Here is a 12,444-nt window from a genome sequence, read left to right on the forward strand (position 1 = left end):
GTGTGTTTGACTGTAGATAGTAAATGAATGAAGAAATACTGATAAAGTTAGATAGTGATATTGCAGAACACTTGAGTTAGAACAGACATAAAAAAATCAATCCACATTTAAATTTTAGAAATGTATTGCTTTAGATACAAAATATCAAACCAAGTGGGAAACAAATTAGGCTTTTTTTTTTTAGAAAACATTTCCTGAGCCACTTTGTTTTTTTAGTTATTTTTTTAATCAGTTTGTCTATTGGTCACCTTTCATGGCTTTCTGAAGTCAGTTCCTCTCAAGTTCACACAGGTGTCTTTGCAAAATAACCACCGTTTAGTTCATTATATTGACAAACACAAAGTGTCCCAGTGTTTTTGAACAATATATTTAGTTTTTTATTCTCCAGCAAACAACTTTCATTCAACATTTTTGAACATATCCTACCTTATTTAATCAAAAATACATTGAAAGTAATATAATTTAAAATAACTTTTTAAAATGTAATATATTCCTGTGATGGTAAAGCATTACTCAGTTGTGCTGCTTAATACTTTTTAGAAATGGGCCATAAACTTTCTTTACTGTCACTTTTGATCAATTGAATGCATCCTTGCTGAATAAAAGTATTAATTGCTTCATCTTTTTTTAAAGTTATAATAACTGCAATCTTTTGAACAGTAGTGTGCATTTTTATTTTGGGGCAAAAATAAGAAATACTGATTACTACAGTGTAATGCAAGTCTATGCAAATAAGCTGATGTTTAGGATGTGTAGTCAGTCATAATGGAAGCCAATACCATAGAGGTTTAAGTAGCAAAAAATAGCATGTTTAATTCTGTTTTTACATTACAGCTATATCAGTGCAAGAAACCTGGGCTAGTAAGTGGATCTTGAAAAACAGAATAAACGTAACAGATAAGTACACAAAAAATTTTTTATTTGGCAACTTGTGTTCAAAAATAATGTAATTTACAACATTTTTCAAACAGCACCAACTTCTTCATTAGAACCTCGTGAGACATTGCTCATGGGAGTTTCACTTCCGGATGGTTTGAACGGGCGCCAAGAGCTGTAGGACTGAGCTGAGCCGATTAAACTGTAATGATATTAGAGTAAGGCAAAACACTTCCTCAATAAACATGAATTATCAAACAAAAACAACTTGATGTTTCCAATTATGCAGCACACAACAGCATCATGTCAGACAAAAGTAGAAGAGAGAGATTGGATTTGTGTGTTTAGAAGAGCCTCAGTCCAGCTTAGCCCTCAAGTGTTTGTTTTTAACATGATAGGGTTCAAAGTTAAGGGTTGGCGGTTCACTATCTTCAGGCCATTGAAGATCTGAGTGTATGTGTTAGAATAGTTTGAGTCCAGATTTGAGTTTGCTCAAATCACTGTGAGTCCAAAGCGGCCCATCTGATCCACTGGCACCTCTGGTCTGAAGGGAAACACTGTGGATAAAAATGCACTTTTATGAAAATCATATTACAACATAATAGCCATAATAGGGTTCCATTTCAAATAAATTTTCCAAACTTCTAGTTAAAAGTTTCTACCTTTTAGTTAGAAGCAGGTGTTATGTTTTTTAAAGACCTTTTTAAGACCAAGTAATGAACATTTAAGGAATAAATTTAAGGGAAAACGATATGTTCTCTAAACGTAAATCACAATCTCATTCCTAAATGACAATGATTCCCCTGTGTCAAATAAACTTTTGACAAAATCACAAAATAACATTCAGATCTGCATTTCAGAAATGCTGATTCATCAATAATTTATGACCGAGTCATTGAATCATTATAAATAATTCATTTAGATAAAGCATTTTAAAAAGACTGCAGCAATTAACAAAAATCGTGATCGGTTTAAAAATTTTTTTTTACCCAGAATCGTGCAGCTCTTCGTTTTAATTAATTGTACAAAAACAAAACAAAAATCGAGGTGCATTTATTAAGAGATAAACAATGACACAATATGAAGTCTTGTATTCTACAAAATGTATTAAAATTAAGTGAGTTTATGATTATAACGAGAACAAATATCTGCCAATAGGCTTAGAGAAATCAACTGAAATCAAAGGGACGGTTTCATAATTTGTTGACAGATAATTTTTCTTGTTCTCTGCATGAACACTTCATTTTGTTCATTTTTTTCATCTCAAGTAAATGTATCTTGATGTAAAGATGTTTAGATATTTGTATTGGAAAACAAGACAAAAAAAATGAGGAAGATTTTCATTTTTGCAATGCACACAAGCATACCAAACCAAACTTAATGCCATGACTTTTTGAATTTAAGACTTTCTGTTCTGATTTAAGACCTTTTTAGGCCTTTGTTTGTGTAAGGGTGAATTAAGACTTTAAGACCGGCAGAAGCTTTCAAATGTACTGTCTGTACATGGCATTCACTTCCTCACCTCCTGTTGCCATGGTGCTGAGGGAGTTGATCTGGCTCCACCTGCTGGTCGAACACAGTAAATGTGGAATAAGACTCCACCATCAAACAGGAGGGGTCTTCTGGTTGTCCTGGAACCTTTCCTAGCGGATACTGTTTCCAGGGGACTTTATCTGATTGGACACAAAACCAAACCAACTCAAACCACATCATTCAAGAACATCTCAGGATTTAAAACTACAGCTAGTTGAGGAGAAAAATAAGGTGCCCTCAGTGATTAGCCAGATGTTTTGAGCTGTCACTCACATTGAACCCCCGCTGACATAACTTGTGCTAGTTCTAGAAACAGAAGTCCCCCATGTGCAATGACTGTAGAAGTGTGCAGATGGTCTGAATTTATAAATGTATGCATTATTCAAGTAACAGGTGTCGAAGCATTACATTTATTTGCAATAAACTGTAGACAGCACAAACATCACATTTCATAAACAGAAGGCAATCCATAAACTAACTGCATTGTTATTTTAATACTATTTATTTATATTATATAACATTATAGTTTAATTAATATTGACAGATTCATTTTTTACAATTTTCATCTTTTGTTTTAATTTGAATTTAAAGCGTTTTAATAAACACTTTTTGTTATACTGGTTGAAACAGGAGGTCTCCCCATCCAGGTACAGCCCTGCGTAGCTTCAGTGGGCAACAAGTCTTGGGCTACAGGGTGAATTGGCTGCTGGCAATTAACGCAGCATCTGTTTTTTCCCGTCATCCTTTGGCAAACGTTACATTATTTGACCATGCTCTTATTCGGGCAAATGCTTTTAAACCGCTCAAGCGCGATAAGACACAAAAGAGAACGCAGGTCAGTACTGGCGCACGTGTGTGAATCTCCTGTTTGTGTGACTCACGACTCATGCACACAGAAAGCCACATTATAATTAATGACTAAAATTAAGAAAAAATATCAATTTCATATTGGCTTCGGTGATGCCTTCTTTCATTAAAAAAGCCATTAAACAAATATTAAATATAGACTGTCTTTATGTTGTTTCTACATTAATTTGGATATTAAATGTGAAATTTTATATTTGTGAAAAATATTAAAAGCTTTAATGTTAGATGCGATTAATTACAGAAAATGTGCGATTTGATCGGTTGACAGCACCAGTCCGAATGCAATGATAGGATGTCCTACCTGCCTGTCAACATATGCATTTATTCACACAGACATCACACATCATTAGCGCGTTCCATAAGGCTATGCAGAGTTGTAGACAGCGACTGCATCTGAAATCGCATACTTCCCTACTATATAGTAGGCTAAAAACAGTATGTGACAAAAGTATGTCAGAATTCACTGTACTCTTAAAAGTGCAAAAGGTACACGGATGACCTACTATTTCCAGCAAGAAAGTGTGTGTGTGAAGTGTGCATACAATGGACACTTTACCATCCCATGAGGCCAAGGGAGAAGATTTGTGAATGTCAGTGAAGCGACTAAACTAACGCAGGTAGGTCACATGATAACGACAGCATGGCTTTGTTCTACACACACACATACTATATAGAACGTATTTTTTTTAGCAGTTGTGTAGTACGCACTCAAGAGAGGGTGCGGTTTCACACAGCCAAACAGTCACTGGGCGCCGCAAACAAACAGCAGCCACCCTTTACAGTTCCTCAAGAACCAAAACAGCAAGCTTATGCTGCGTTCATGTCATATATATATATATATATATATAAAATATCAGTTAGTTGCTAAGGTAGCAGTTAAATTTTTTTTGTTTAGTTAATGTTTTTTTTAAATAGTTTTAAGTTTCAGTTAAAATGGAAGAAATGGGTACCGGTATATTACACAGGGCTTCAGACTGTGACCAAAAAAAAAAAAAAAAAAAAATCTAGTCACTATTGGCAATGGGTGGGAAAATTTATAAATGTATGCAATATGTACGTTTCATGAACAAATTATTCTTTTAAGTCTGGTTCTTTTAACCGACTAATCGAATTTATGAAAAGTGTCCTTACTCGTGAGTTAGTAGATTGAATCAGGCTTGTGCAATTGACCTAACCACTTAACTGCTATTAAAGGGATAGTTCACTTAAAAATTTAAATTCTGTCATCATTTACTCACCCTCAAGTTGTTTCAAACATATATTAATTTCTTTGTTCTGCTGAACACAAAGGAAGATATTTTGAAGAATGTTGGTTGCCAGACAGTAGATATACCCCGTTGACTTTCGTATTAAGAAAAATGTAAGTCAATGGGGTCCATCAACTGTTTGATTACAGACATTCTTCAAAATATCTTCTTTTGTGTTCAACAGAAGAAAGAAATTCATACAGGTTTGAAACAACTTGAGGGTGTGTAAATAATGATAGAATTTTAATTTTGAAGTGAACTATTTCTTTAACAAATATTATTATTAAAAACTGAAATCTTTTACGAAAAAGCTGGTAAGGGACTGTAAGTGTTACCTGTGCACACGCTCCATGCTGATCCTCGTAATGCAGAGTTTCTGTCCTGTACGGCTTCTGTGCTTAGCTTTTCCTGGAGCTCCTCTGTGGGCGGAGCCTGCAATGATCCGGGGGTGTGGTTAGATGAGTGTGTGTCTCTGTTCCGTGCGGCATTCCTCTTGAGTCTCTCCTGGAGGTTCTGTAGGGTGTACACAGGCTGAGCAGGGTCTGAGGGTCCAGGGGAAGAGTTTCCATGGTAACCCTGTGTATAAATGCTGCAGAGCTGAAGCAGGTTCTGCTGAGCGTCATGTGGGAGAGGCTTATCCATGTCACTGAAAATCCTTTAAAGGCAAGAAGTAAGATTTGATTAGTTACTTCACCCACGCTGTGTGTGCGGATATGTGTGCGCATGTACACACTCACTGTCGCAGAAGGAACGGTGTAGCTGTGCACGGTGCGTTCACACATGCAGAAATCAGATTCCGCCATGGAAACTGTAATCTGTTCAGAAAGATCCTTTCCTTTGATAGTTTTAGTCGCTTTTGAGCCTTCAATTCACCTGCAACAGACATACACTGAGAAGTTTACACTCAAACACACTTTTAAAAAACATTAAAAAACAATGGGTCTCATTCACTCATCAGCATACAATTTCTCGAACAAATGAATCACCAATACACCCCTTTCGTTCTAAAATGTATTAAAAAAAAATGCAACTGAATGCAACTCACATATGCAAAAATCTCATAGGGTGGACTAATAATCATGTTGAGATGAAACTTTATAACGGTACACAGATATTTAATGTTAAATATTCTTCATCATATACCATGAAAGAGTCTGTGCATAGAAATACAAACCAATCCATGCAGTTATTAATGTATGAGACCCAATTAGTTAGATTTTCAAATGATGAAACAATAGATAAACTGTTCATAATAAGGCAAAAAGTTTTTGGACACTTTTTTTTTTCTCACAGCAAGGAACGTTTTCTGTTAAACTTGTGTTTCAATCAATATATCAAATGTTTGAGAATTTGGCTTAATATTGTCCAAAAACTTTTTAAGGGCAACTGTATATACAACCACAGGCACCAAGAGGACATCTCAGATTCATACTTTTGCTGTTGCAGAGTAAAATTTCAGAGATCCAGGAGGCAATGTAGTAAGTTCTGTGACTGGACGGCTCATTCATGAGTTCAGCGAAAAGTGTGTCAAGGATCAGACTTATAAAGATGGATGAATTCAGGACCTTCAATAACGGCAACCAGAAGTGCAAAACCACTCGAGGAAGACAAGGGGCGAACACATCGCCAGAGTCCTCTACAGAGAGAGAGAGATAGAGAGGCTAATTTAATTTGTGTCAGCAAATTACTGTTTTATAAACAAGATGTAGTGCATTTGTACCAGAGGGGTCAATATCCAAAGACTCCAGTTGTTCTGCAGTGGGAATAAGGAATCCATCCTGCATTAAAACATCAGCGAAGATGTTTCTGCAACACAGACAGAACAGATGGCAATGAGACACATAGTATTTAACAGACCAGAAATAAAAGACTTGCTAAATTGAACACATGCACAGACCTGGCCTCTGTGGCAAAGTGTTTGATCTGCGTCAGGATCCAGCTGAGATCAGCGCTGGCATCCGGCCACATGTCAAGCTGCCTTCCCTGCTTTGTCAGGTCTTCGTATGTCTGCCAAACACACCAAAACAATGGGCAGGCGCAGCTCACATTATTAACACATCAACTCGAAACTACTACATTAGTAAAAGAAACAATCTTACAGAACATCACCAATTATAACCTTTTAAAGGTTTTATTTTTTATTAAAATGTAGCTTGTGTCTATCCCACAGACCCACAATGTAATTATACATATACCAAAAACATTCTAATTTTGCTCATTTGACATACTTTTTGCATTCATTCTATTTAGTAGGGAAGTACGCATATTCGGAAGAGTTCCAGCACTTGACTGTGTCAGAAACAAAAGCTCATACTGCCCTCTGCTGGTGTAAATTGGGATATTATACACAATGTAACATTTATCCCAGACTTACCTGAAACTGTTCCTGTTCATAAGAGCTGAGCAGTTCTCTCACTTTTTCTGAAAGGTAGAAAATAAGCAGAGAACTCATATTTAACCGTTTTCTACTTTTGATTACAATAATATATACAATATTATATTATTTCATATTATATACAATCAGGATTTGAAATTAAACACCCGCCAAATGCGGATAAAAATCTACTGTGGCGGGTAACGCTGTCAAATCACTAGCCAATTTGGTGTGTTATGTTTACTCACTTTGCTGGGGAAGTTCGTGTTGCCAAATCTGCGCAGATTTAGCGCAAATACTCAACTCGTGAGTCATCATGATATATTAAATACAGCATATTGTGCAGAATCTGTGCTTATCTGGCTTACTTGAACACGTCTCTAGGCAAAAAAATAACAGTAATTTGCATTGAAGCAAAAGCGGAGATTAAAAAGCGTTTGGTTAACAGAAAATATTTTTTTTCCAACATCCTACATTTTTTTAAATGTTTTTTTTGTACTGTATTGATCTGTCCACCTAAAAAAAGGATGAGGATAAAAGAGGCGGCTGGAAATGGCTGGATAACAGGACTTTGTTTGAATAAGAAATCCAAAACTTATATGTGTATAAGCTGTGACGTAGTTAATCTGGTTCATATCTTTTTCTTTTTGGCTAGAAGAAGTTCTGAATGGCCGGTAACTTAAAAATGTAGTAGCCAATTTGGCCATTGAGTGAAAAAGTTAATTTCAAACCCTGTATATAACAGTTGAAAAGCCTGTGGTTTAAATGTTTTTGAAAGAAGTCTCTTAGGCTCACCAAGGCTACATTTTATGTAACAAGTAATACATTACAAACAGTTATATTGTGTAAAACTATTACAATTTAAAATAACTTTTCTGTTTATGATAAAATATAATTTTTTGAATTTTACTGAATTTTCAGCAGACATTACTCCAGTCTTCATGATCCATCAGATATTATAATCCGCTGATTTGGTGTCGTTTCATTATTCATTAATTTTTTTAACCATGAGGCATTTTTTCAGGATTCTGGACGAATAGCATGTTCAAAAGAACAGCATTTATTTGAATTAGAAATCTTTTGTAACATTATAAATGTCTTTACTGTCAATTTTGATCAATTTAATGCATCCTTGCTGAACAAAAGCATTTTACAACTGATTCTGAACAAAGCTATAATGCTTTGCATTTTAAAGGACTAATAATAATAATAATTCATTACATTTTATATAGCGCTTTTCTCGACACTTAAAGCGCTTTACATAGAAGGGAGAATCTCCTCAACCACCACCAATGTGCAGCATCCACCTGGATGATGCGACGGCAGCCATATTGCGCCAGAACACCCACCACACACCAGCTTACTGGTGGAGAGACAGTTCTAGTGACTAGTTCACTTCAAAATGAAAATTCTGTCATCATTTACTCAAAGGTAAGGTACTTGAACACAAAGAAAGATATTTTGAAGTATGTCGGTGACCAAACCGTTGATGTTACCCCCATAGTATTTTTTTCCCTACTCTGGAAGTCAATGAAGTTACATCAACTGTCTGGTTACTGACATTCTTCAAAATATCTTCCTTTGTGTTCAAAGGGGGGTGGGGGTGGGTCTGTTCATCCTCAACACGTGCTTTTTTCAGTCACGGAAAATACTTTTCAATACTCCTCTGGATTGAAGCAGCAAACATTCAGTGTAAGAGTAGTACAATTACATAACATATTTATAAGAAGTTTATTTGATTCACAGCTCAGAGTTTTTTCCTGGGTCAAAATTGGTCTTCGGTAATGGCCGATGGACACTGTCATCTGTCATCCTTTCTTGCCATCTTTAAAGCTGTGATTTTAACACTGGATTTCATAGCTTTGTAAGATAAAATCCTTCTTTGGTAGACCTAATAATTATTTTGGTATAATCATACCAATATCAAAAAGTTGAATAAAAAAGTAGCATTAAAAAGTTAATTTTTCTACACATTGTCATATAAATAACCTGAAAATACTGTAGTTTATTAAGGTTAAATCTTGCTAACCACTCTTACAAAAAAAAAAAAATGGGGTAAGCACTTACATTCTTATTTTAAGAGGTGTTCTGAGCAAATGTGGTTTGATTTGTTAACATTAGTTAATGTGTTAGTCTAACTAACATGAACCATGAGCAATACATTTGTTACTGTATTTATTAATCTTTGTTAATAAAAATACAGCTGTTCATTCATTGTTTGTTCATGTTACTTCACAGTGCATTAGGCTAACTAATGTTAACAAATACAACTTTTGATTTCAACAAGGCTACTACTAGTAAATGGTGAAATTAACATTAACAAAGATTAATAAATGCTGTAGAAGTGCAGTTTATTAATAGTTAATGTTAACTAATGTAGTTAACTAGAGTTTAATACATGTAACATGATTGTAAAGGTGTTACCGATTTGTTTTACCGATTCAAATGTCTGGTGAGTTCAGTGTTGGAAAGATCAGTTATAACCATTCATTAAATTGAATCAGTTCAAAGGAGTCATTAGTTCGCAAATCGGAGGTGTCATTATTGGACGTGTACGTGTTGTGTGATTATCCCAGCAGTTTAGGACATCGCACAAGATTTGTGTCAACACAGAAAACATTTTGGTTTATTGAAAGTCTGGTTTATGTCGGCTGAATGTGCGGAACGCTTTTCAGAGAAGATAAGGCAACGTTTTCACAATTCACACCCAGCGGTAATTCAGGGAAAAAATCTTTGAATGTTTCACGTGAAACTTCGTTCTTGCAACCTTTTACCATCGTGTCAATTCTCAATTGATTTTGATTAATATGCGCGAGGGAGGAAGAGCAAGACAGTTTGAAGACGGTGAGTTTGGCGCGCGCGGCCGGAAGAGGGGTTCTCTCTCTCTCTGCTAGTTCTTTCAATAACATGCGCTCTGTCACAAGCGCAGCAGTCAGTCATCTACATCACTCACAGATCAAATAAGGCTTTGGGGGGGATAATATGTGGCAGCCAGTGTTGATTTTGTGGCGCACCGCCACGAATTAGTCTATATGTGGGGAAACACTGATGTTTGAAACAACTTGAGGGTGAGCAAATGATGACAGAATTTTCATTTTGAAGTGAACTATTCCTTCAAGTGATTAGAAATACCCTTTATACACTAAGTTATTTAGTATTCTTTATACATTTTGTGTTACATTTTATTAAAATTGTCATGTTTGTTCAGCCTTGTTCTAGTTTCTGAGCTGTAAGAATAGCATGAAAATTTCCCTCCCTGTAGTTTCACATCTTTGCCCAACCAAGGGATTTTTGAGTGTAAAAGGCTACTCACTGTGTGCCTCAATCTCTTTCTGTCTGCTGAGTAGATCTATCTCGTGTCTTTTAGCAATCTCCTCCTCATCCTCCTCTTCTGAGGAAGAGTTCCAGTCTTCTGCCAGCTGACTGCCCATCTGGCGGGACCAGTACTCTTGATGCAACCAGTCCAGCACAAATCCACAACCTAAAGAACACAAACATAAACACTGCAATGACATATGCAGCAAACAGAGAAGTGAAAGCATGAGCTTATCTAACTTTGAAAGTGCATGCATGTAAGGGAAATAGCGTCACCTTTTCGGCACCACTTTAGTGATGGAAGTCTGCGGTGTGTCAGATCATGCCTGAGGTTTACCACCCACTCTGGAATATTTATCTGCCAGAGAGACAAACTGTAGTCAGACTGCAGTTATAGCAGATTATGAAAGACGTTCATCCGAGTTGATGTGTGACTTACTTTTCCGGCTAACCTTCGCAAGGGTCTGGCGACTTTTTTCTGTTGCCGTTCTGTGATGAGATTAACAAACCTGAAACACATCATACCCGTTCAGTCATTTTCACTTCAGTAAACTCAAATGCACTGATTTGTATGCTTTAAGTGCACTTGGATGATAATCATACCGAACCAGCGCCATGCCATAGAGCAGGACAAGATCACTGGCCTCCAGCTGACCCGTGCTGTCCAGCACCTGACATCGGACCAGGTCCGCGGTGCTCTCCACGGCCACCGGAGTGCTTTGCCCGAACCTGTGGCAACAGACAGAAAGTCAGAGACAACACTCCACACTGTCCTAATCAACTCGTTTAATTTGAAAGTTTGAAAAACTGATAGAGAAAAATATAAAAATAAGTAAATAAATTTCACCCAAAAATAAAAATGTTGTCATTAAAGGTGGGGTAAGCGATATTTGAAAAACACTGTTTGAAAGTTGGTCAGACAGACCAACACAACCAGACAACAACAAACGTGTAGCCAATCAGCATTAGTCAATCAGTGACTGATTAGTAAAATTATGATTTTTTTAAATCTGAGAGCTTCTCTCCCTCCATTGACAGCTAACGTTACGCAACTGACACTTTGACAAAATCTATTCTAGGACCCTCAGAATTTATTGTATTTTGACACTATTTCAAGCAGAATTTAACCAAATTTTACCACATCCGCAGAGCACGAAAATCATAATACTAAAGACAATGCAACAGATGTCACGTGACCCGCGTGATCTCCAACACTGTACTCAAAACATCAGATCCATCCCTGACCACCGTGACGTTACCTGCCCTTCCACGCGGAGATCCTGTGCAGCGCGTGTTTCTGCAGCGCGGGCTCTTTGGAGTACAAATACTCCATCACATGCTCGTACTCCGCTTTGTTCATCCAGGCCACGACGTGACGCGTCTTCCCCGTCGTTTTCTTCTTCATCGTCAGATTTGTATGCTTTCAAAGGATATATTATATGGATCCAAAGCGGATAAATAAGCCTGTGCAGCTAGAGTCGGGGAAAAAATTTGACATACGATTCATGTAAATTTAACGTATCCTGAACACACCACGGTCCTACGCCCCGCCAGCGGTGCGGCAGGTTAAACGTTCCCCTTGAACAAAATGTTGAACAATGGTTCCGTGCGTACCAACCAGAATTCTACAAAAACAGAGGGTTCAAAAGAGAGCTGGGAATTATAATGTTAATTGAATTAAAAAATATTGTTATAGGTGTAGTCTATGGCAATAAATAACAGTTTCCTCAAACTCTTGGTCAGTCAAAATTATTCAGTATTAGTACAATGCTGATGAGCACGATCGATCAGCCATTTTCAGATAGACAAGTTTCAGTCAAAGCAGTTACATTAAACTTCCAGCTCTTCTGATAAAACACAGTCCTATTTTGATATCACACATTGAAACGGAGAGATTCTAAGATTAGTTAGAACTCTTCTTCAATCTTCATAAAACACTGAATTAACATTCAGTACGAACAAAAAGTAACATGTTACTATTTTTGGACCTGCTACCATGGTACACGAGCAATCATTTAGTACTATTGTATCAAAGTACCACAGTATTAACATACCACAGTACATTTTGTACGGGACACTAGTAGGTTGTATGATACTTCAATGAGTATCTATAGGAGATCATTTTTACAATTTATCATGTTTAGGTATTTCATTTAAATATTGAATATGACATCATCTAGATAAAATTGGGATATTTTGGGCATGTATTTGAAAAGGATCCCGTTAAATTTT

At 36.5% G+C, this 12,444-nt stretch overlaps 1 protein-coding gene across 2 annotated transcripts; it reads right to left on the reverse strand.

Moving 5' to 3' along the window:
• Nucleotides 1-891: 891 nt before the first annotated feature.
• On the reverse strand, nt 892-12,235 carry las1l (LAS1 like ribosome biogenesis factor). 2 transcript variants are annotated; one of them, XM_079607937.1, is made up of 14 exons: nt 11,746-12,030; nt 11,472-11,632; nt 10,816-10,941; nt 10,652-10,721; nt 10,489-10,570; nt 10,211-10,378; nt 6,898-6,944; nt 6,421-6,530; nt 6,244-6,329; nt 5,956-6,159; nt 5,261-5,396; nt 4,859-5,178; nt 2,399-2,549; nt 892-1,433 (listed from the first exon to the last, which is right to left on the reverse strand). In XM_079607937.1, exons 2-14 carry the CDS (start codon nt 11,615-11,617, stop codon nt 1,337-1,339), a joined length of 1,743 nt encoding a protein of 580 aa, XP_079464063.1. In that variant the 5' UTR covers nt 11,618-11,632; nt 11,746-12,030; the 3' UTR covers nt 892-1,336. The 2 variants fall into 2 exon arrangements, with proteins under 2 accessions (XP_079464063.1, XP_079464062.1); XM_079607936.1 differs by having other exon boundaries at nt 11,472-12,235.
• Nucleotides 12,236-12,444: the final 209 nt, after the last annotated feature.

Source organism: Phoxinus phoxinus, assembly GCF_949152265.1.
Source record: "Phoxinus phoxinus genome assembly, chromosome: 3".
Taxonomy (NCBI): Eukaryota; Metazoa; Chordata; class Actinopteri; order Cypriniformes; family Leuciscidae; genus Phoxinus; species Phoxinus phoxinus.